The following is a 26,325-nucleotide window of genomic DNA, read 5'->3' on the forward strand; positions in this document are numbered from 1 at the left end:
TTTACCATGTTCGTGTAAAACCCTAATCTGTCCCCTTCCCCACACCATGAGGACAGCAATAAAAGGTACACCACATAAAGACAGAACAGGGATAACAGAAAACCTCTACCATACAAAATCACTAACCAACAATAGGGGGAGAATAGGGACAGGGAAGAGTAAACTAAATGGGAAAAGGGACCAGGGAATAAACACACTTGAAACAGTAACCTACAGAACACTGCAACTCCAACTTCAAACTTCAACTACTTAGCTTTAGCACACAGCACTGGAAGATGAATCTCCAATCACAACAATAAACTCCTATTCAGCACAGCGTCTCCTAAGACCAAGGAAGCAGAACTTTCATCAGCAGGACAGAGAGAGTCTGGCCAGGTTTTATAGGAAGAGTTAACAACCAGATCAGAAGCAGCTGAAATGGAGCTGCCTGTATCTGACCAGCATAGAAAGGGCCTTTAACCTCTTCAGCACCAAAGGAAGCCAAATTAATTTAATATGAGATCCAAATACACAGGCTAAATGGAAGATCTGCGATTCACAATGCACAGTGATCTTCTACCCCCAGATCTCCCAGGTCAGCCTGACCTACTCATGACAGATATGGTCGACAACTGCATTTTTTCTCAACGTAATCATAATTTTTTATAAATTTATGTATTGTGATATTTTGCCAATTACGATTGCATTTTTTAAACATTACACTATTTTCTTCTCCTTAAAAATGTTGATTGACTCTGTCTTTAGAAATTAGTATGATACAAATATATAGTTATCTGGATTAATTTGAGCATAATTGGGATATAAAATTTAAATACTACAAAAAATAGTTGCAACATATAATACCTTTGCTTTTCTTGATACCGTACTGCCCTATATCACAATTTAAACTCACAAAAATGTATATTAATTTGTGGAAATGAAGTTTCCACAAGTATGTAACTTATTTCAGCAGAGACCTTCTCTTTTGTGTCTGTTGGCACTGTTGGAAAATTAGGCAAAGACTTACTCTATCTTGTTTTTATTTGGCTGAAGCAGATGTGAGGAAGGTATCAAAGGAGCAAAGCAGACATAATTTATTTGCACCTCATTACAATATTGGCTATTTTAGATGATTGCTGTAACGTATAGATAAGTGAATAGATCTAATGCAAATCTACTGTATGTAGAATTTACTGAAATTTGCAAACTTTGGCAAATTTGCAAAAATCGACATTCAATTAATGAAAATTGGAAACAAAAATATGCGTGGTACCGTATTCACATATTGTTCAAGAATGCATCAAATAAAGAACAGACTTCTCCATAATGTCTTGCAATGACATGTTCTAGCACAGTCAATCAGGTGAGGCCGTCTCAGGCAGTTTAAAAGATGTGGGCCGCAAAAGCAGTGTTCATTTTAGGGTTTTACAGCCTAGAGATAATTTAAATTTAAGTAGCATAGAAAGTCTGATAATGCAGTGTGTTGTTAAATAAGCTCTAGGTTACAGTCATCTACCATGCATTTTACCCTAGCCATAGAGGTTGAAATCACATGGAAAGAGTTCAAAGGGGTTTAGTACAGTTATGGGAGACTTCAGTGTTATATGTTTTTTCCTAGACAAAAAAGGCTTTGCAGCATTTAGCTTCATTGTAAATTTATTCTTTGCAAAACTTATTTTTCTTGGAAGGTACAGTGAAGCTGGTAAATTCAATTTTCAAAAGATTAGCTCATCTCTACTGTAAATCTTTCAGGATAACAAGTACACATTTTCTACTTTTTCAATTTCCTTTATATCAAGATCTAATTTCCTTTTAGTTATGCTTAAAGCTGTCAATTATAGATGTTTCTTTTGTTGATTACAGAAGCTCTATAACCACTGTTTACATTGAAGTTTTACCACCGAACAACCAGAGTCCTCCACGCTTTGCGCAATTGATGTACAACCTTGAAGTCAGTGAAGCAATGCGTATAGGAGCTATTCTTCTAAACCTGCAGGTATGTTAGGTTCAGTTATCATTAACTTTCATGCAAATGAACGATAATGTGGCCTTGACAATGTACAGAGTGGGTCATTTATATGAATACACCTAAGTAAAATGGGAATGGTTGGTGATGTCAACTTCTTGTTTGTGGCACATTAGTATATGGGAGGGGTAAACTTTTCAAGATGGGTGGTTACCATGGTGGCCATTTTGAAGTTGGCCATTTTGGATCCAACTTTATTTTTTTCAATGGGAAGAGGGTCATCTGACACATCAAGCTTATTGAGAATTTCACAAGAAAAACAATGGTGTGCTTGGTTTTAACATAACTTTATTATTTCATGAATTATTTACAAGTTTATAGCCACTTATAAAATGTGTTCAAAGTGCTGCCCATTGTGTTGGATTGTCAATGCAACCTTCTTCTCCCACTCTTGACACACTGATAGCAACACCGCACAAGAAATGCTAGCACAGGCTTCCAGTATCCGTTGTTTCAGATGCTGCACATCTTGTATCTTCACAGCATAGACAATTGCCTTCAGATGACCCCAAAGATAAAAGTCTAAGGGTGCCAGATAGGGAGACCTTGGTTGCAATTCAACTGGCCCACAACGATAAATCCAGCAGCAGTAACCAGTTGTCCAGTATTAGCCTGAGCTAGACGGTGGGACCGACATCTCCGCTGAGCAGACTCCAATGCAGCTGGAGAAGAATGGGAGACTGCAGCAGAGATGGTTTGAGATTCCCCCTGTGCAGAGGCGGGATCTCGACACCTAACACATAGCTTCATAAAAACCCAGCCTCTTCTAAATTTGTGCCAAAAAAAACGAGCCTTGCTGAAAATGGTGGAGGCCCACAAAGCAGAAATAGGCTATAAGAAGAAGAAGTAAGAAATGGCAGTTAACAGGAACAGTGGTGGTCAAGGTAAGGTCTGGAAGACCAAGCAAATTTCCAGTGAGAGCTGCTCGTAGGATTGCTAGAGAGGCAAATCAGAAACCCTGCTTGACTGCAAATAACCTAAAGAAAGATTTAGAAGACTCAGGAGTTGTGATACATTACATTACTGTTCATAGACATCTGCACAAATGTTGTCTTCATGGAAGAGTCATCAAAACCTCTCCTGCATCCTCAGCATAAAAGTCAGCATCAGAAGTCTGCAAAATTACATCTAAGCAAGCCTGATGTATTTTGGGAACAAGTCCAATGGACCCAGGTTAAAATAGAACACTTTAGCCACAATGATCAAATGTATGTGTGGAGAAAAAAAGGCACATCATTTCAGGAAAAGAACATCTTGCCAACCATTAGGCATGATGGTGGATTTATAATTTTTTGGGTTGCGTTGCAGCCAATGGCACAAGGAACATTTCACAAGTAGAGGAAAGAATGGATTCAATGAAAGTTCAACAACTTGATGCAAACATAACACCATCTGTAAAAAAAAAAAAGTTGAAGTTGAAAAGAGTTTGGCTTCTACAAATGGGTAATGATCATAGACACAGATCAAAATCCACAATAGACTACCTCAAAATGCGCAAGCTGAAAGTTTTACAATGACAATCACAGCCGCCTGATCTGAACATCATTGAAAATTTGTTGCTAAAACTCAAAATATTTTCTAGTAATAAATTTGCACAGAATAAGACCTAGAGGAGAATAGTGTGTATCCACAGTAATTTTTTGATAATAATTATACGCTAGATGAGACCTAGAACATGTAAACATGTATTTACTGGGGGTAATACTTGAGACTGTCAGCACAAGAAAAAATGACCAATGGACAGATTGCGCTATGCCCATAAGATAATTGCACTTAGCCCAACTTGGTTCTTGCACCTTGCTCAGCTGTGGAGGAAAAGATACGTTTAAACAGTTAAAAAGCCAGAAATGGTTAATAGCCACCTGGAAGAAATTGTTGGGGGACCTGCAATAAAAAACTTGTAATTAAAATAGTTCTATGGAGCAATGGGACAATGAAATCAGCAGTGTAAGATTTAAATATTTTTATCGAGAAGTCTTCTATACATACGTGTACCTTTAATAAACCCACAGATGCCAATAGTTTCATTCAGATAGACAGCTGACATTTTCCCAACTGGCTAATAAACGTAACAAAAAGCCAATACATGAGACTGTATTGAAATTGCTCAACACCAAGACCTACTGAAAGAAATACCCCGGAAAAAGGAAAAGGATGCAATGGACTTTGTTTCAATTATAACATAATATAATTCAAATGTCAGTATTTTTTAAAAAAAATAGTAAATAGACATTGGGGGGTACTTAAGGATGATAAAATTTTGGGAAGTCATGGCCCTACACATCCATGTTTCATATACAAAAAAGCATGCAATCTTGGCAATTTAATTGCACCTACGGTACAGCACTCTAATGCCCACAGAAATTAAACACTTTTTGAAAGAAATATGAAAGGTTTTTTCCCTGTCGTAAATGCACTATGTCTAGACAAACTAGTGTGAATAGGTGCATACCAGGAGCAGCTACCTCCATATACAATATACAAAAAAAAAGGTTGCACTCTATCCTGCCAAAGCATGCCGGATATGAAATACATGAAATATGAATAGCAAAATGGCTTTTTGAACATTAGGAAAAATATTTGTGAGACGCTTTGCACAGAATTTGGCCAAATAGTGTGAGCCCATCAACCATTGTCAAGGTGGTCTCATTAATCTGATGGGGATTCAGATTAATGAGACCTCCAACAGTGTCACCAACAAAGCACCCCCACACCATCACACCTCCTCCTCCATGCTTCACGGTGGGAACCAGGCATGTAGAGTCCATCCGTTCACCTTTTCTGCATCGCACAAAGTCACGGTGGTTGGAACCAAAGATCTCAAATTTGGACTCATCAGACCAAAGCACAGATTTCCACTGGTCTAATGACCATTTCTTGTGTTCTTTATCCCAAACAAGTCTCTCCTGCTTTTTCCTGTCCTTAGCAGTGGTTTCCTAGCAGCTATTTTACCATGAAGGCCTGCTGCACAAAGTCTCCTCTTAACAGTTGTTGTAGAGATGTGTCTGCTGCTAGAACTCTGTGTGGCATTGACCTGGTCTCTAATCTGAGCTGCAGTTAACCTGCGATTTCTGAGGCTGGTGACTCGGATAAACTTATCCTCAGAAGCAGAGGTGACTCTTGGTCTTCCTTTCCTGGGGCGGTTCTCATGTGAGCCAGTTTCTTTGTAGCGCTTGATGGTTTTTGCCACTGCACTTGGGGGCACTTTCAAAGTTTTCCCCATTTTTCTGACTGACTGACCTTCATTTTTTAAAGTAATGATGACCACTTGTTTTTCTTTACTTAGCTGCTTTTTTCTTGCCATAATACAAATTATTCTATTCTATATCTATTCAGTAGGACTATCAGCTGTGTATCCACCAGACTTCTGCACAACACAACTGATGGTCCCAACCCCATTTATAAGGCAAGAAATCCGACTTATTAAACCTGACAGGGCACACCTGTGAATTGTAAACCATTCCCGGTGACATTCCCGATGTCCATTCCTTCATGATTGCTGGAAGACCATTCCCGGAGTCTACCTCTTGAAGTTCATCAAGAGAATGCCAAGTGTGTGCAAAGCAGTCATCAAAACGAAAGGTGGCTACTTTGAAGAACCTAGAATATAAGACATAATTGCAGTTGTTTCACACATTTTTGTTAAGTATATAATTCCACGTGTGTTAATTCATAATTTTGATGCCTTCAGTGTGAATGTACAATTTCCATAGTCATGAAAATACAGAAAAATCTTTAAATGAGAAGGTGTGTCCAAACTTTTCGTCTGTACTGTATATATGTATACGAGAGGCCATCATTTCTTTATGAAATGAAGGTAAGTCAGTCCGAAAATTGGTGATACAGACCCATGCAAGTGCGAACACAGTGCAAAATGGCCATCGTCTTCTCCTGCTCACCTGAGCTCCATTCCTCACTCCCCCGACCATGAAGTTTTATATAGGAAGATTCAATAAAGTTGGAATTTTAGATCGGTGAGTGCTTTCTCTTGTTCTTCGTTGATGGCATTGGAATCATATGTTTTTTTTCCTGAAGAGCACCCTAGTTCTGTATGTGTGGCTGAATCCTCATGAACTATTGACTGACACCTCGGCCCTTCTTTGGGATCACCTGGATTTTTCAGGCAGTGCCTTTTTTTGCTCTTTTCTGATCTTGTATATATATATATATATATATATATATATATATATATATATATATATATATATATATATATATACACTGCTCAAAAAATAAGGGGAACACTTAAACAACAGAACATAACGGTGGGTAAATCAAACTTCTGGAAGCAACTTAGGAAGCAACACTGCTTGACAATCAATTTCACATGCTGTTGTGTAAATGGAATAGAAAGCAGATGGAAATTATTGGCAATTATCAAGACACACTCAATAAAGGAGTGGTTCTGCACAGACCACATCTCAGTAGCAATGCTTTCTGGCTGATGTTTTGGTAACTTTTGAATGTTGATTGTTCTTTCACACTCGTGGTAGTATGAGATGGACTCTACAACCCATACAAGTGGCTCAGGTAGTGCAGCTCATCCAGGATGGCACATCAAGGTGAGCTGTAGCAAGAAGGTTTGCTGTGTAGACCACATCTCAGTACCAATGCTTTCTGGCTGATGTTTTGGTCACTTTTGAATGTTGATTGTTCTTTTACACTCGTGGTAGCATGAGACAGACTCTACAACCCATACAAGTGGCTCAGGTAGTGCAGCTCATCCAGGATGGCACATCAAGGCGAGCTGTAGCAAGAAGGTTTGCTGTGTCTAACAGCATAGTGTCCAGAGGCTGGAGGCACTACCAATAGATGGGTCAGTACACCAGGAGACATAGAGGGGGCTGTAGGAGGGCAACAACCCAGCAGCAGTACTGCTACCTCAGCCTTTGTGCAAAAAGTAACAGGAGGAGAACTGCTAGAGCCCTGAAAAATGACCTCCAGCAGGCCACAAATGTGCATGTGTCTGCACAAATGGTTAGAAACCGACTCCATGAGGATGGTCTGAGTGCCCGATGTCCACAGATGAGGTTGTGCTCACAGCCCAGCACTGTGCAGGATGCTTGGCATTTGCCACAGAACATCAGGATTGGTAAATTCACCACTGGCACCCTGTGCTCTTCATAGATGAAAGCAGTTTCAAACTGAGCACATGTGACAGACATGACAGAGTCTTGAGATGCCATGGAGGGTGATCTGCTGCCTGCAACATCCTTCAGCATGACCGGTTTGGCAGTGGGTCAGTAATGGTGTGGGGTGGCATTTCTTTGGAGGGCCGCACAGCCCTCCATGTGCTCGTCAGAGGTGGCCTGACTGCCATTAGGTACCGAGATGGGATCCTCAGACCCCTTGTGAGACCATATGCTGGTGCGGTTGGCCCTGGGCTCCTCCTAATGCAGGACAATGCAAACCTCATGTGGCTGAAGTGTGTCAGCAATTCCTGATGAAGGCATTGAAGCTATGGCCTGGCCCGCCCATTCCCCAGACCTGAATCCGATTGAACACATCTGGGACATCATGTCTCGCACCATCCAGCAGCGTCACATTGCACCACAGACTGTCCAGGAGTTGGTGGATGCTTTAGTCTAGGACTGGGAAGAGATCCCTCAGGTTACCATCTGCCGCCTCATCAGGAGAATGCCCAGGTGTTGTAGGGAGGTCATTCAGGCACGTGGAGGCCACACACACTACTGAGCTTCATTTCCTTGTCTTGATGCATTCCCACTGAAGTTGGATAAGCCTGTAACTTCATTTTCCACTTTGACTTTGAGCATCATTCCAATTCCAGACCTCCGTGGGATATTAATTGTGATTTACGGTGATAATTTTTAGGTTTTATTGTTCTCAACACATTCCACCATGCAATGAATAAAGATTTGCAACCAGAACATTTCATTCAGTGATATCTAGGATGAGGGATTTTAGTGTTCCCTTTATTTTTTTGAGCAGTGTATATATATATAGTATATAGACTGTATATATGTTTTCACAAATATTTGAGCCCATGCATCCATTCTATGTCCATTTTGCAAGCCGTCGAGAGAATCTCGCCATACGGATGTCATATGGATGTCACACAGATGCTTACATGTGAGAAAATTGCATCCTCGCACTGCACAAGGATGACATACGGATCACTGGTCAGGGAACATTTCTGCTCAAAAACATTTATAGTAAAATTGTACTAAAACCAAATTAAAGAATTACAGCTGTCAAGTTTTGATAGCTTCTTGAGGGCCATCATGAAGCCTTCAGATAAAGTCAGGCGGAATGTGTCATTTAAGACTTTACATTTTATACTATAACATCCCAGTGAGAAAAGATTGAACTCTGCTTTTCAGATAAAGGAAAAGTAAACCTAAATAGAAAACTAATCATGAAGTCAGAGTGTATCCCATTGAATGGGAATCTCCAGGCTCAGCTACCTCTGTACATCTGTACATTATATACTTCTCCTAACTGAATAAATAGCAGCCATACTGCATTTCTGATACTTGATTTGCAGCTGTGATAAAATATATTTACAGACAAGGCAAAAGCAGTTGGCGATTAGGTGGCAAAGATGAAATAGATAGCAATCCAATGGCTGGGACAATATATAAAAGAAGCAAATATCATACAAAAGTATGAATTCACAATGAGTGTTTTATTGTGTGGTCATTTTAATATTCAAATATATGAATTAATTTATAATAAAATGTTATGTATAGTAAACATTTTAAAGATTTTACACCAAATGCCATAAACCAGTTGTTTTAGCCATGATATGTTGCTAAAGAAATTCAACAACTTTGTAAATAGTCTCTTGATCAAACATTTCTTACATTTCATGCTCAAAGTCCCTAAACAAAGCTGTGTGTTCATGGATACAGACTACAAACAAACCCTGTGTAGTCTGATTCTGAAGTTTAGAGTGAAATACATTTACTCAGTACTTTAACTTAAGATTTTGACGTCAGGCTCAGACTTGTTGATCATGTGATTATTATTTAAAATATTCTGTTTTATGACCATTTATGATTATTTTTGTATTTTAGGCTACAGACAGAGAAGGAGATCCAATTACTTATTTAATACAAAATGGAGATCCTCAAAAAGTCTTTAACTTATCTGTGAGGTGAGATAGCTCTACACTATTCATAGTCTAGCCATTTTACTTCTCTGTTATTGTTTTCACTGATTGAAATAGATATGTTTTGTATAATATTATGAATAGATATTTGCAACTTATCTTTAAAGATTTAACATTGAATATCATTTTCTGACAAGTGACAATACAATACATTAGGGATACTGAAGTCTCAATGTAAACTAAACATTTTCATGGTTTCCTTGTACATATAAAAGTACAGAGCAGTATGCCAAGTGTATTTAAACTTTTATTTTTCTTTATATTTTATAGTTGAAAAAATGTCTCCAAAAATAAATTCCCTTATTCTCTTAAAAAAAGGAATCTGATGTGCATGCTGTGATGTTCTGCAGTAGCTGATGCACAAAACTGTATAAATAATTTTTAAAGTACTACAACTCCTCAACTGTAAAATTGCAACACCAAATAGGAAAAGTTTTATGCAAATTATGAATAAATGGAAACAAAATATTCAATACATTTTTAATTATTCAGTATCACTGATGATCTCACTTACAAACCTTAGCAAACATGCTAAAAATGAGGTGAATAATGGTTGTCTAAATAATGTTCGGTCATTTGAATGCATTTGGGCACACAAATCATCAAGATCAGCTGCTGGCAGCTCCTTCAATGGAAGACAAGTCCCTAGATTATGTGAGCCATGGTGGCAAGGTTAGGCCAAGCAAGCTTACAACAGTAGCATGAACAACATGCAGCCTGTCATGATTTGTTCAAAAATGGCTCCTGACACATATCCATTCAACCACCAAATCAATGTAACACCAATGTATTAGTGTACCTGTAGAGAAGACTACAGCTAGACTAGCTACCAAATATTATTCTACCCCACATCATTATCCCAGTAGTAGGACCAATGAGATGGTCCTTACTGAAAGCTACTTCATGATGTTGTCCAGAAAGCATCTAAATAGACATCGGAGGCTAGAATTGAGGAATACAAGCTAGAATAGAGGTCTATCTTTTTCAGCAAAGGCTCTCAATTTTATTTTGGATGCAATGATAGGCAGAGATTAGTGTTAGGTGTCGAGTTCCCACCGCTGCACATGGGAAATCTCCCATTCTCCTCCAGCCGCAGTGGAACCTGCTCAGCGGAGACGTCAGTCCCAGCGTCTGGCTCAGCCTGATACTGTGCGAATGGTTACTGTTGCCTTTCCAGGCTCTGCCCTTGTAGCCAGCACTGGTCAGCAGCGAGCAGGCTTTTCTGGGACTAAGTCCTGCTTTTCATGCACTGAGCCTGCCCGTGGGAGGACCTCTTATTGGAGGTCAGGGGTCACACGCTCAGGCCCTGTTGCAGCTCCTGTTGGTCCACCAGGTAAGTCAACAGAGATCACTTCCAGTTCACACGGGGTGAAGCTAAACCCACGTGTGAGCTCACAGGTTATCTGCCGTTACTTTGCAGCAGATATCTCTGCACGATGGACCCCGGGCTGCGAACGCACCTTGTAGCTACCTATCTATACTTGGTGCTTTACGCTAGCCCTAACAATTAGTCTTGAGGCCACATGGGCAATGCTATAAATAAGGCCATTGCGATGAAACATCACATTGGTTCTTTCTCCCAGAATTATGGTACAGAGTGGTATAACAAACGGTAGCCGCACCTCTTTAGTCTTTCTTGCTGGTACACTATCAGCTTGGTATTGCTATGATTTGGTTGTAGAACCAGTGGTACAACCATTTTTCTCAATAGTGCCCAGAGCTGTTTTCAACACAACATCTCCAGTCTGCATATTGCTCATGCTACAGTGAGCAGCCTGTATGGATTAAATATGCTACCATGGCTCTGGGCATCTACAGACTTCTCTCCCATCCAGCACATCTAGGACATCATTGGTCAGCAATTGCAAAGCTGCTAACAGTGGATTTTAATGATTTGCATGCCCAAGTGCATTTGGCATGACGGAACATTCCTCAGATGGCCATCAACTACCATTGATAGGTGGCACTCATACTGGAAAAAAGAAATAGGTTTTGAAAATTTTGTTCACATTTTTTCATCATTTGCATATAATTAACATGGTATGCATCCTGTGATTTCCGTAATTCCATGACCTTATCCCCTTGGTGTAGCAACTCTAATGTTTAGGACTGTCTAATATCTTTCAGTAACTGACACAGAAGAGATTTTTGCAGACTGCTGGAGATGAATGTTGATTATGTAGCACTACTTTTCTCTGTATAATCATTCACTTCTGAATTCTTAATATTATTGCATTTATATAAATATTATCTGTTCTCCTGTTGGTTACATAGTCACTACATGTTTCAAACTGCAGTACAGAATGTATTATTCTCTCTCTCAGTCACATATGCATTAAGTATAATATATATATAAGAAGCCACTTAATATACCAGGATGCTTTTATACTATATACAGTTCTATGACAAATTTCTGTTCACGTGTAATGATAGCATATAGCATAACATATTGACCAATACATATTTTCTGACACTTTTTTACACTAAGTAAATCATAGTTGTAAGTACTTATAGCAAAAATGGTAATATTTTTGAAAAGTCAGCTATGTGTGTGAAAGTATAGCAATATATGAGATACATATGTTCAGTTAGAGGCATAACTAGTAACTTATGGGCCACAGTGTGATTTATTTAACAGCCCTTCTCACCAGCTACAAAATACCATTGATATCCTCTCAAAGAGGACCTGTCACCAAGAAAGAAGTGGCCAAGTTTGGCTTTAACGTTATTCTTCCTGCTGCTTTGATTTTTTTAAAATATGCTATTTGATTTAAAGTGTTTAATCCATTGGACATGGGCATTTTATACCCATTATATTTTGCGCTGCTGATAACAGAGATACTTAGGGTAAAGTTTTGAGCTGTAGAAGTTACAGCCAGACCAATATACTGTTAGGTGAAAAAGTGTTTGCCCCTTTCCTGATTTCCTATTCTTTTGAATGTTTGTCATACTTAAATGTTTCAGATCACCAAACAAATTTTAATATTAGACAAGGTTAGCACAAGTAAACACAAAATCCATTTTTTATATGAAGGTCTTTACTATAAAGGGAAAATGAAATCCAAACCTACAGGACCATGTGTGAAACAGTTATTGCTCCCTAAACCTAATAAATGGTTGGGCCATCCTTAGCAGCAGCAACTGCAATCAAACGTTTGCTATAACTGGCAATGAGTCTTTTAAAATGCTCTAGAGGAATTTTGGCCCGCTCATCTTTGCAGAATTGGAATTAATTCACATTGGAGGATTTCCGTGCATGAACTGGCTTTTTAAGGTCTTGCCACAGCATCTCAATCGGATAAAGGTCAGGATTTGACTAGGCCACTCCAAAGTCTTAATTTTGTTTTTAAGCCATTTTAAGGTGGACTTGCTGGTGAATTTTGGATCATTGTCCTGTTGCATAACTCAAGTGCATTTCAGCTTGAGGTCACGAACAGATGGCGGACATTCTCAATTAGAATATTTTGATAAACAGCATGGTTCAACTTAGAACAGCAAGTCTTCCAGTTTTCTTTGGATGTCTTTTGTGACCTCTTGGATTAGTTTTTGCTTCACTCTTGGGGTAATTTTGGTTGGCCAGCCACTCCTGCGAAGGCTCACCACTGTTCCAGGTTTCGCCATTTGTGGATATTTGCTCTCACTGTGGTTTGCTGGAGTCCCAAAACTTTAGAAAAGGCTTTATAACCTATTCCAATCTGATAGATCTCAATTAGTTTGTTTCTCATTTGTTCCAGAATTTCTTTGGATTGCAGCATGATGTTTAGCTTTTGAGGAGTCTACTTCACTTTGTAAGGCAGGTCCTATATAAGTGATTTCTTGATTGAGAACAGGTGTGGCAGTAATCAGGTCTGTATGTGGCTAGGGGATTTGAACTCAGCTTCCCAAATATATGATAAAACAAAAACACAGTTAGTGTTTTCAGTGGTTGAGGAAAATCACTTTTCACACAGGACTCTGGAAGTTTGGATTTCTTGTCCCCTTAATAATAAAGACCTTCATTTAAAAACTGCCTTCTGTGTTTACTTGTGGTATCTTTGTCTAATATTTAAATTTGTTTGGTGATCTGAAACATTTAAGTGTGACAAACATGCAAAAGCATAGGACATCAGGAAGGGGCAAACACTTTTTCACTCAACTGTATTTTAAAAGGCCCAAGCACCAATCTTCTAGTTACAGGATAAGGCACTAAGTTAAAATTGCCCAATTTTTACATTTATTTTTTCCCACTGCTCCCTTGAGTTTTCATTTATTTTTAAAATTTACAATATGGGTCATTTTATGTGTGCCAAATATCACAATTAGGGTTGAGCGAAATGGATCGGTCAATTTCATAAATCGCCGACTTTCGGCAAAGTCGGGTTTCGTGAAACCCGAGCCGATCCCAGTGTGGGATCGGCCATGCGGTCGGCGATCTTCGCGCCAAAGTCGCATTTCATATGACGTGGTCAGCGCCATTTCTCAGCCAATGAAGGTGGACGCAGAGTGTGGGTAGCGTGATGACATAGGTTTCAGTCCCCACCATCTTAGAGAAGGGCATGACAGGACATGGCTTGCTTTCAGCAGCGTCACAGGGGCTATAAAGGGGCGTGCACGCCGACCGCCATCTTACTTCTGCCGATCGTAGCATAGGGAGAGGTTGCTGCCGCTTCGTCAGAAGAAGGGATAGCGTTAGGGAGGGAAGATTAACCCCCAAACCGCTTGTACTGTAGCGATTTCCACTGTCCAACACCAACTTTTCTTTGCAGGGACAGTGGAGGCTAGATTTCTGTGCATCAGCTCTGTAGCTTATAAGGCTCCCTGATAGCTGCATTGCTGTTTGTACGCCGCTGTGCAAACCAACTGCTTTTTTCAAAGCAAAAATCCTGTTGCTCCTTTCTGCACAGTTCTATTGTTTCTTTGTTTGTCCACACTTTTGTGTGCAGCAGTCCTTTTTACTGCTGGCTGCCATACTTGTCCTGAGATCATTGTAGGGAGATTGTTATTGTAGCACAGTCCCTTTTTTATATATCTGCTAGCCACTGTCTGCCACTGAAACTGTGTAGTGCAATACAGTGGGCCTGATTTTCCCAGCAGTCTCCCACACCTATAAAGGGAAATTTCTATTGCCACTAAGGGCATCTGCGTCAGTCCTGTTTGTGGCATATCTGTCAGCCACTTTCTGACACTGAAACTGTGTAGTGTAATACAGTGGGCCTGATTTTCCCAGCAGTCTCCCACACCTATAAAAGGAGATTTAAATTCACAACAAGTTTACGTACACCTTCTACATGGTTTTACAGTACCATATAACGGTTGTTAGTTTGGTTACATTTTTCCAAGAATGAGGAAGTCTGGTGGAAGAGGTCGTGGCTATGGGCGGTCATTGCCAGCTGGTAATGATGGTAGTGGTGGTGGTCGTGGAGCATCAGGTGGTCGTGGGAAAAGCAATATAGTACCTAAGTCTCGAGTTGTTGAGCCAGCGTCTTCGTCTAGCTACACAAGGCCTCGAACGCTCCCTTTTCTGGGAGTAGGAAAACTGCTTTTAAAGCCGGAGCAGCAGGAAAAAGTTTTGGCTTTCCTTGCGGACTCTGCCTCTAGCTCTTTCGCCTCCTCTTCAGAAAGTGCAAAATTTAACAGCAGCACGTTGTCAGTGGATGCTCCCGGTCAGGAACAAGTCACTTCCTTGTGTCCTTCACCCAGAACAACAGTGAAGGATGCATCAGGCGACATAACAGGTTACTCCATGGAGCTCTTTACACATACCGTGCCTGGGTTAGAAAGGGAAATTGTTAACAGGCCATGCCCATTACAAGATGAATCGGACATGGAGTGCACAGATGCACAGCCACAGCTAGATTATTATGCTGTTCCATTGACTCAGATCACAACATTGCCCTTGCAGTATACTGAGCCAGAATCTGACCCTGATGAGACTATGGTTCCCTGTTGTGAAATTGGATTTTGGGCTCCCCCGGTGGCCACTGGTGGAATTGAACTGGTGTGCATCATCCTCTCTGTTCACCTGTTTCCATCAGGATGTGGGAGTCGCTATTTAACCTTGCTCCTCTGTCACTTCCATGCCGGTCAACATTGTAATCAGAAGCCTTTCTGTGCATGTTCCTGCTGCTACACAACTCCCAGCTAAGTTGGACTTTAGTCCTTGTTTGTTTTTGCATTTTGTTCCAGTTCACAGCAGTAGTTTCGTTTCTGTGTCTGGAAAGCTCTTGTGATCTGAAATTGCCACTCTGATGTTATTAGTTAATACTAGAGTCTTAAAGTAATTTCAGGATGGTGTTTTGATAGGGTTTTCAGCTGACCATGAAAGTGCCCTTTCTGTCTTCCTGCTATCTAGTAAGCGGACCTCAATTTTGCTAAACCTATTTTCATACTACGTTTGTCATTTCATCTAAAATCACCGCCAATATTTGTGGGGGCCTCTGTCTGCCTTTCGGGGAAATTTCTCTAGAGGTGAGCCAGGACTATATTTTCCTCTGCCAGGATTAGTTAGTCCTCCGGCCGGCGCTGGGCGTCTAGGGATAAAACGCAGGCTACGCTACCCGGCTACTATTAGTTGTGCGGCAGGTTTAGTTCATGGTCAGTTTAGTTTCCATCCTTCCAAGAGCTAGTTCTTATGTTTGCTGGGCTATGTTCTCTTGCCATTGAGAACCATAACAGTTTGACCGGCCACAAAGGGTTAAATTAATTGACAGAGAAAGGAGAGAAAAGAGAAGTCTGCTGAAGATTTTTTTTTTTTTTTTTTCCTTCAGTTCTGAGTGTGCTTGTAATTGAATCTCTTGCAAGTCTGCCTATATTGCAGCCTTTCTCTCTCTCTCTCCTTCTAATCCTGGAATGGCTCTGTGTTCACCTGTTTAAAATGGATATTCAGAGTTTAGCTGCAGGTTTGAATAATCTCACCACGAAAGTTCAAAATTTACAAGATTTTGTTGTTCATGTTCCTATATCTGAACCTAGAATTCCTTTGCCTGAATTTTTCTCGGGGAATAGATCTTGCTTTCAAAATTTCAAAAATAATTGCAAGTTGTTTTTGTCCCTGAAATCTCGCTCTGCTGGAGATCCTGCTCAGCAGGTCAGGATTGTGATTTCCTTGCTCCGGGGCGACCCTCAGGATTGGGCTTTTGCATTGGCTCCAGGGGATCCTGCGTTGCTCAATGTGGATGCGTTTTTTCTGGCCTTGGGGTTGCTTTATGAGGAACCTCAGTTAGAACTTCAGGCGGAAAAGGCCTTGATGTCCCTATCTCAGGGGCAAGACGAAGCTGAAATATACTGCCAGAAATTCCGTAAATGGGCTGTGCTTACTCAGTGGAATGAGTGCGCCCTGGCGGCGAATTTCAGAGAGGGTCTCTCTGATGCCATTAAGGATGTTATGGTGGGGTTCCCTGTGCCTGCGGGTCTGAATGAGTCCATGACAATGGCTATCCAGATCGATAGGCATCTGCGGGAGCGCAAACCTGTGCACCATTTGGCGGTGTCTACTGAGAAGACGCCAGAGAATATGCAATGTGATAGAATTCTGTCCAGAAGTGAACGGCAGAATTTTAGACGAAAAAATGGGTTATGCTTCTATTGCGGTGATTCAACTCATGTTATATCAGCATGCTCTAAGCGTACTAAGAAGCTTGATAAGTCTGTTTCAATTGGCACTTTACAGTCTAAGTTTATTCTATCTGTGACCCTGATTTGTTCTTTATCATCTATTACCGCGGATGCCTATGTCGACTCTGGCGCCGCTTTGAGTCTTATGGATTGGTCCTTTGCCAAACGCTGTGGGTATGATTTGGAGCCTCTTGAAACTCCTATACCCCTGAAGGGGATTGACTCCACCCCATTGGCTAGCAATAAACCACAATACTGGACACAAGTAACTATGCGGATTAATCCGGATCACCAGGAGATTATTCGCTTTCTTGTGCTGTATAACCTACATGATGTGTTGGTGCTTGGATTGCCATGGCTGCAATCTCATAACCCAGTCCTTGAATGGAAAGCTATGTCTGTGTTAAGCTGGGGATGTAAGGGGACGCATGGGGACGTACCTGTGGTTTCCATTTCATCATCTATTCCCTCTGAGATTCCTGAATTCTTGACTGAATATCGTGACGTTTTTGAAGAACCTAAGCTTGGTTCATTACCTCCGCACCGGGAGTGCGATTGTGCCATAGATTTGATTCCGGGTAGTAAATACCCTAAGGGTCGTTTATTTAATCTGTCTGTGCCTGAACATGCTGCTATGCGAGAATATATAAAGGAGTCCTTGGAAAAGGGACATATTCGTCCTTCGTCATCTCCCTTAGGAGCCGGTTTTTTCTTTGTGGCTAAGAAAGATGGCTCTTTGAGGCCGTGCATTGATTATCGGCTTTTGAATAAAATCACGGTTAAATATCAATATCCGTTGCCACTGCTGACTGATTTGTTTGCTCGCATAAAGGGGGCCAAGTGGTTCTCTAAGATAGATCTCCGTGGGGCGTATAATTTGGTGCGAATTAAGCAGGGGGATGAGTGGAAAACCGCATTTAATACGCCCGAGGGCCACTTTGAGTATTTGGTGATGCCTTTTGGTCTTTCAAATGCCCCTTCAGTCTTTCAGTCCTTTATGCATGACATTTTCCGTGATTATTTGGATAAATTTATGATTGTGTATCTGGATGATATTTTGATTTTTTCGGATGACTGGGACTCTCATGTCCAGCAGGTCAGGAGGGTTTTTCAGGTTTTGCGGTCTAATTCCTTGTGTGTGAAGGGTTCTAAGTGCGTTTTTGGGGTTCAAAAGATTTCCTTTTTGGGATATATTTTTTCCCCCTCTTCCATCGAGATGGATCCTGTCAAGGTTCAGGCTATTTGTGATTGGACGCAACCCTCTTCTCTTAAGAGTCTTCAGAAATTTTTGGGCTTTGCTAACTTTTATCTTCGATTTATTGCTGGTTTTTCTGATGTTGTTAAACCATTGACTGATTTGACTAAGAAGGGTGCTGATGTTGCTGATTGGTCCCCTGCTGCTGTGGAGGCCTTTCGGGAGCTTAAGCGCCGCTTTTCTTCCGCCCCTGTGTTGCGTCAGCCTGATGTTGCTCTTCCTTTTCAGGTTGAGGTCGACGCTTCTGAAATCGGAGCTGGGGCGGTTTTGTCGCAGAGAAGTTCCGATTGCTCCGTGATGAGACCTTGTGCTTTTTTCTCGCGTAAATTTTCGCCCGCCGAGCGGAATTATGATGTTGGGAATCGGGAGCTTTTGGCCATGAAGTGGGCTTTTGAGGAGTGGCGTCATTGGCTTGAGGGGGCTAGACATCAGGTGGTGGTATTGACTGACCACAAAAATCTAATTTATCTTGAGTCCGCCAGACGCCTGAATCCTAGACAGGCGCGCTGGTCGTTGTTTTTCTCTCGGTTTAATTTTGTGGTGTCCTACCTGCCGGGTTCTAAGAATGTTAAGGCGGATGCCCTTTCTAGGAGTTTTGAGCCTGACTCCCCTGGTAATTCTGAACCTACAGGTATCCTTAAGGATGGAGTGATATTGTCTGCCGTTTCTCCAGACCTGCGGCGGGCCTTGCAGGAGTTTCAGGCGGATAGACCTGATCGTTGCCCACCTGGTAGACTGTTTGTTCCTGATGATTGGACCAGTAAAGTCATTTCTGAGGTTCATTCTTCTGCGTTGGCAGGTCATCCTGGAATCTTTGGTACCAGGGATTTGGTGGCAAGGTCCTTCTGGTGGCCTTCCCTGTCTCGAGATGTGCGAGGCTTTGTGCAGTCTTGTGACGTTTGTGCTCGGGCCAAGCCTTGTTGTTCTCGGGCTAGTGGATTGTTGTTGCCCTTGCCTATCCCGAAGAGGCCCTGGACGCACATCTCGATGGATTTTATTTCGGATCTTCCTGTTTCTCAGAAGATGTCTGTCATCTGGGTGGTGTGTGATCGTTTCTCTAAGATGGTCCATTTGGTTCCCCTGCCTAAGTTGCCTTCTTCTTCCGAGTTGGTTCCTCTGTTTTTTCAAAATGTGGTCCGTTTGCATGGTATTCCGGAGAATATCGTTTCTGACAGAGGTACCCAATTCGTGTCTAGATTTTGGCGCGCATTCTGTGCTAGGATGGGCATAGATTTGTCTTTCTCGTCTGCTTTCCATCCTCAGACTAATGGCCAGACCGAGCGGACGAATCAGACCTTGGAGACATATTTGAGGTGTTTTGTGTCTGCAGATCAGGATGATTGGGTTGCTTTTTTGCCTTTAGCGGAGTTTGCCCTCAATAATCGGGCCAGCTCTGCCACCTTGGTGTCTCCCTTTTTCTGTAATTCGGGGTTTCATCCTCGATTTTCTTCTGGTCAGGTGGAATCTTCGGATTGTCCTGGAGTGGATGCTGTGGTGGAGAGGTTACATCAGATTTGGGGGCAGGTAGTGGACAATTTGAAGTTGTCCCAGGAGAAGACTCAGCTTTTTGCCAACCGCCGGCGTCGGGTTGGTCCTCGGCTTTGTGTTGGGGACTTGGTGTGGTTGTCTTCTCGTTTTGTCCCTATGAGGGTTTCTTCTCCCAAGTTTAAGCCTCGGTTCATCGGCCCGTACAAGATATTGGAGATTCTTAACCCTGTGTCCTTCCGTTTGGACCTCCCTGCATCTTTTTCTATTCATAATGTTTTTCATCGGTCATTATTGCGCAGGTATGAGGTACCGGTTGTGCCTTCCGTTGAGCCTCCTGCTCCGGTGTTGGTTGAGGGCGAGTTGGAGTACCTTGTGGAAAAAATCTTGGACTCCCGTGTTTCCAGACGGAAACTCCAGTATCTGGTCAAATGGAAGGGATACGGTCAGGAGGATAATTCTTGGGTGACTGCCTCTGATGTTCATGCCTCCGATTTGGTCCGTGCCTTTCATAGGGCTCATCCTGATCGCCCTGGTGGTTCTGGTGAGGGTTCGGTGCCCCCTCCTTGAGGGGGGGTACTGTTGTGAAATTGGATTTTGGGCTCCCCCGGTGGCCACTGGTGGAATTGAACTGGTGTGCATCATCCTCTCTGTTCACCTGTTTCCATCAGGATGTGGGAGTCGCTATTTAGCCTTGCTCCTCTGTCACTTCCATGCCGGTCAACATTGTAATCAGAAGCCTTTCTGTGCATGTTCCTGCTGCTAGACAACTCCCAGCTAAGTTGGACTTTAGTCCTTGTTTGTTTTTGCATTTTGTTCCAGTTCACAGCAGTAGTTTCGTTTCTGTGTCTGGAAAGCTCTTGTGATCTGAAATTGCCACTCTGATGTTATGAGTTAATACTAGAGTCTTAAAGTAATTTCAGGATGGTGTTTTGATAAGGTTTTCAGCTGACCATGAAAGTGCCCTTTCTGTCTTCCTGCTATCTAGTAAGCGGACCTCAATTTTGCTAAACCTATTTTCATACTACGTTTGTCATTTCATCTAAAATCACCGCCAATATTTGTGGGGGCCTCTGTCTGCCTTTCGGGGAAATTTCTCTAGAGGTGAGCCAGGACTATATTTTCCTCTGCCAGGATTAGTTAGTCCTCCGGCCGGCGCTGGGCGTCTAGGGATAAAACGCAGGCTACGCTACCCGGCTACTATTAGTTGTGCGGCAGGTTTAGTTCATGGTCAGTTTAGTTTCCATCCTTCCAAGAGCTAGTTCTTATGTTTGCTGGGCTATGTTCTCTTGCCATTGAGAACCATAACAGTTCCCCGTCCCAAACGCTATAGCACCGGCTTACACTGTGACACAGAGGAAGATGCACAGGACATAGAAGAGGAGGTGATAGATGACCCAGTTGTTGACCCCAATTGGCAGCCATTGGGGTAACAGGGTGCCACTGGCAGTAGCTCTGAAGCGGAGGAGGAGGAGCCGCAGCAGGCATCAACATCACAACAGCTTTCATCTGGCAGGCCCGTATCTGGCCAAAAACGTGTGTCAAAACCAAAAACAGTTGTAGGACAGCGTGGCCATCCGGTTAAAGTAGCACAGTGTGCAATGCCTGGAAAGGTATTCAATAGTAGGAAGAGTGCAGTCTGGCAATTTTTTAACCAAGATCCGAATGATCAGTGCAAAGTGATCTGTAAGAAATGCTCAAGGACCTTTAGCAGAGGTCAGAATGTCAAAAATTTAAATACAACTTGCATGCGTAGACATTTAACCACCATGCACTTGCCAGCCTGGACTAACTACCAAACGTCCCGAAACGTTGTTGCACCCACTCACAATGAAGCTAGCCAGCAACGCTACATTCCTTCCCTCACTGTAAGCCCACCGTTTATGACACCACCTGCAGCAAATGTGGAGGTATCGTCGCAAGGCCAAAGCAGTCAGGTAATCACCAGGTTCTTGGTAGGAAACACTGTATGTAGGCCAACAGCAAGAATACCATCACCAACCCTCTCTCAGTCTGCCATGTCCACCACCACCCCCGCTAGTTCCACCATATGCAGCTCTCCAGTCCAGCTCACCCTACAAGAGACTCTCGTTAGGAAAAGGAAGTACTCATCCTCTCATCCGCGTACACAGGGTTTGAACGCCCACATTGCTAGACTAATCTCGTTAGAGATGATGCCCTACCGGTTGGTTGAAAGCGAAGCTTTCAAAGCCCTGATGGCCTACGCAGTACCACGCTATGACCTACCCAGTCGACACTTCTTTGCGAGAAAAGCCATCCCAGCCCTCCACCAGCATGTCAAAGACCGCGTTGTCCATGCACTCAGGCAATCTGTCAGTACAGTAGAAAGGTGCACCTCACAACAGATGCATGGACCAGTAGGCATGGCCAGGGACGTTACGTGTCCATCACGGCACACTGGGTTAATGTGGTGGATGCAGGGTCCACAGGGGACAGCCATATTGGGACAGTTCTGCCTAGCCCACGGTCTTGGAAACAGTTGGCTGTAGGCCTTCGCCACCCCTCCTCCTCCTCCTCGTCCTCCATCAGAAGCGAGAGCTCGTCTACAGACCGCAGTTGCACGAACACTCCATCCGCAGCTGCCAGTGTTGCACACGAGGTGTCCCATTATGGAACAGCTAGTGGTAAACGTCAGCAGACTGTGTTGGAAATTAAGTGTTTGGGCGACAACAGACACACCGCGGAAGTTCTGTCTGAGTTCTTGCAGCAAAAAACTCAGTCATGGCTGGGCAGTGTACATCTTGAGGAAGGCAAGGTAGTCAGTGATAACGGAAGGAATTTTATGGCTGTCATAGCCCTTTCACAACTGAAACACATTCCTTGCCTGGCTCACACCTTGAACCTGGTGGTGCAGTGCTTCCTGAAAAGTTATCTGGGGTTACCCGCCCTGCTCCTGAAGGTGCAAAGACTTTGCTCGCACATCCGCCATTCGCCCGTACACTCCAGCCGTATGCAGAACCATCAGTGATCTTTGAAGCTTCCACAGCACTGACTAATAATCGACATTGCAACAAGGTGGAACTCCACACTGCACATGCTTCAGAGGCTGTGCAAACAGAGGCATGCTGTTATGTATTTGTGGGAGGATACACATACACGGGCAGGCAGTTGGATGGCAGACATGGAGTTGTCAGGTGTGCAGTGGTCGAAGCTACAAGACCTGTGTCAAGTCCTTCAGTGTTTTGAGGAATGCACATGCCTAGTTAGTGCAGACGATGCCATCATAAGCATGAGCATCCCCCTAATGCGTCTGCTGATGCAAAGTTTGACGCACATAAAGGAGCAGGTGTCTGCAGCTGAGGACGAGGGAAGCCTTGATGACAGTCAGCCATTGTCTGCTCAGGAAAGTCTCCTGTACACGTTGGCGGACGAAGAGGAGGAGGACGAGGAGGATGATGGGATGAATATTTATGGGAGGAGGAAGCTTCTCAGGGGGCAATAGAAACTGGGTTTTTGAGGGAGACAAGTGATGTTGATTTGCCAGAAAGTGCTCCTCAACCCAGCACAAGCAGTGAATTGACACCTGGAATATTGGCCCACATAGCGGATTATGCCTTGCGTATCCTAAAAAGGGACCCCTGCATTATCAAAATAATGACCGATGACGATTACTGGTTGGCCTGCCTCCTGGATCCACGCTATAAAGGGAAATTGCAAAATATCATGCCACATGAGAACCTTGAGCAAATATTGGCTACCAAACGAGCAACTCTTGTAGACCGCTTGATTCAGCCATTCCCAGTACACAGCGGCGGTGATGGTTCTCACACGAGCTGCAGGGGGCAACATGGCAGAGGTGTTAGAGGTGCACAAATCAGAAGTGGCGTTGGACAGAGGGGTTTTATGACCAGGTTGTGGAGTGATTTTGCAATGACCGCAGACACGACAGGTACTGCAGCATCAATTCAAAGTGACAGGAGACAACATTTGTCCTGTATGGTTACTAACTATTTTTCCTCCCTTATCGATGTTCTCCCTCACACATCATTCCCATTTGAATACTGGGCATCCAAAATAGACACCTGGCCTGAATTGGCAGAATATGCTTTACAGGAGCTTGCTTGCCCAGCTGCTAGTGTGCTATCAGAAAGAGTATTCAGTGCTGCTGGTTCAATACTGACCGAAAAAAGGACTCATCTGGCTACCCAAAATGTTGATGATCTAATCTTCATTAAAATGAACCAATCATGGATTTCTAATTATTTTGCCCCACCTTTCCCTGCTGATACCTAGCTTTCCTGTAAAAAGGCCTTGCTTTTGGACTCGTCTTACTGACTGCTCCAATTTCTCTATTTGCAGCTGCCATATGTCCACCATAGGCCATTTTTACACCTCCCTAAATGGGCTGACTCCCCCCACCACTTGGCGCAAGCACCCGTGCGAGTGCCGTTTGGCTGAACAGGTGGGTGTGCCCACTTTTGGGCGATGGCACTGGCACAGGGTCCCTCATAGTACAATGAAGTGTCTCTGGCGGTGGTGGTGCACACCCAACGTCAGACACACCGTCGTAACATGAGGGACCCTGGGCCAGTACCGCCGCCCACGAGAGTGTGTTCCCCCCAGCTCAAACAGTGCTCTACCACTTGCAAAATTACCTCTCACGGCTCCACCACTGTTTAGTCTGTGCTGTTAAATCCTGCCAATACCAATTTGTTGACATGATTGATGCTAGTAAAAATATTCCGGGGCCCACCAGTTAATACTTTGCGCCAACTACCACTGTCTGCAAGTCAGCAGAGGAGCCCACCCCTGTACCTAGGTATGCCACCTGTTTATTTGTGAATTTTTTTTTTTTGCCAGACATTAACCTCACTTTATTATTTTGGCCTACTAACTGTGTCAGACACTCCTTACAGTTGTCCTCCACTGAACAAAGCTAGGCCGCCTGCGTACTCCTGTAACCTATTAAGTAACTGCATTTTGCCCATTACTTTTTTGTCCCTACTAACTGTTTCTGCCCCTCGGTGCAATCGTCCTCCGCTGAACACACCAATGCTGCCTGTGTACCCCTGTAACCTATTTAACCCTGCATAGAGCCTACTTTTTTATTTTAGGCCTAGTAAGTCTGTCTGCGGTCCCTCCTTGCAATCGTCCTCCGCTGACCACAGCAATGCTGCCTGTGTACCCCTGTAACCTATTTAAACCTGCATAGAGCCTACTTTTTATTTTAGGCCCAGTAAGTCTGTCTGCGATCCCTCCTTGCAATCGTCCTCCGCTGACTACACCAATGCTGCCTGTGTACCCCTGTAACCTATTTAAAACTGCATAGAGCCTACTTTTTTTATTTTAGGCCTAGTAAGTCTGCGCCACTCCTTCCAATTGTCCTCCGCTGACCACACCAATGCTGCCTGTGTACCCCTGTAACCTATTTAAACCTGCATAGAGCTTACTTTTTTATTTTAGGCCTAGTAAGTCTGTCTGCGGTCCCTCCTTGCAATTGTCCTCCGCTGACCACAACAATGCTGCCTGTGTACCCCTGTAACCTATTTAAACCTGCATAGAGCCTACTTTTTTTATTTTAGGCCTAGTAAGTCTGCGCTACTCCTTCCAATTATCCTCCGGTGACCACACCAATGCTGCCTGTGTACCCCTGTAACCTTTTTTAAACTGCATTGAGCCAACTTTTTTGTTTAAGGCCTACTACATGTGTCTATCTGCGCCACTCAATACAGCTGTTCTCCTATGAAAAAAGCTGAGCTTCAATTGTCAGGTTTTCAGCCTACAGGAATTTGTAAACCTGCATTGGGGCTACTAGTTTGGTTGGGCCTACTAACGGTGACTGCCACTCCTTGGTGTTCTCCAGGTTTTTTTTCCTGAGCTTCAATCTTCAGGCTTTCGGTCTATATCAGATATTAAACTGCATTTGGCCTACTAGATTGTTTGGGGCCTACTAACGGTGTCTGCCGCTCCTTGGTGTTCTCCAGGTTTTTTTTCCTGAGCTTCAATCTTCTGGCTTTCGGCCTATATTTTTAATATGAAACTGCATTTGGGATACTAGTTTGGTTTGGGCCTACTAACGGTGTCTGCCGCTCCTTGCTTTTTTCCTCCACTGAACAAAGCTGAGCTTCAATCTTCAGGCTTTCGGCCTATATCAGATATTAAACTGCATTTGGCCTACTAGTTTGGTTGGGGCCTACTAACGGTGTCTGCCGCTCCTTGGTGTTCTCCAGGTTTTTTTTCCTGAGTTTCAATCTTCTGGCTTTCGGCCTATATTTTTAATATGAAACTGCATTTGGGATACTAGTTTGGTTGGGCCTACTAACGGTGTCTGCCGCTCCTTGCTTTTCTCCTCCACTGAACAAAGCTGAGCTTCAGTCTTCAGGCTTTTGGCCTATATTTACAAATTTTAAACTGCATTTGGCCTACTAGTTTGGTTGGGCCCTACTAACGGTGTCTGCCGCTCCTTGCTTTTCTCCTCCACTGAAATAAGCTGAGCTTCAATCTTCAGGCTTTCGGCCTATATTTACAAATTTTAAACTGCATTTGGCCTACTAGTTTGGTTGGGCCCTTCTAACGGTGTCTGACGCTCCTTGCTTTTTTCCTCCACGGAACAAAGCTGAGCTTCAATCTTCAGGCTTTCGGCCTATATTTACAAATGTTAAACTGCATTTGGCCTACTAGTTTGGTTGGGGCCTACTAATGGTGTCTGCCACTCCTTGGTGTTCTCCAGGTTTTTTTTCCTGAGCTTCAATCTTCTGGCTTTCGGCCTATATTTTTAATATGAAACTGCATTTGGGATACTAGTTTGGTTGGGCCCTACTAACGGTGTCTGCCGCTCCTTGTTGTTCTCCACTGAACAAAGCTGAGCTTTAATCTTCTGGCTTTTGGCCTTTA

General features: G+C 43.0%; 1 protein-coding gene across 2 annotated transcripts in view; it reads left to right on the top strand.

The window, feature by feature from the left end:
* Positions 1–26,325, top strand: part of PCDH15 (protocadherin related 15) — a 2,374,726-nt gene that overhangs the window by 1,445,303 nt on the left and 903,098 nt on the right. For both annotated transcript variants that reach the window (XM_077258870.1, XM_077258871.1), the window contains 2 exons: positions 1,843–1,975; positions 9,043–9,122. In XM_077258870.1, coding sequence (XP_077114985.1) covers positions 1,843–1,975; positions 9,043–9,122 — 213 coding nt within the window. The remainder of the gene's footprint in view (positions 1–1,842; positions 1,976–9,042; positions 9,123–26,325) is intronic.

This window comes from Ranitomeya variabilis, chromosome 4, assembly GCF_051348905.1.
Source record: "Ranitomeya variabilis isolate aRanVar5 chromosome 4, aRanVar5.hap1, whole genome shotgun sequence".
Taxonomy (NCBI): Eukaryota; Metazoa; Chordata; class Amphibia; order Anura; family Dendrobatidae; genus Ranitomeya; species Ranitomeya variabilis.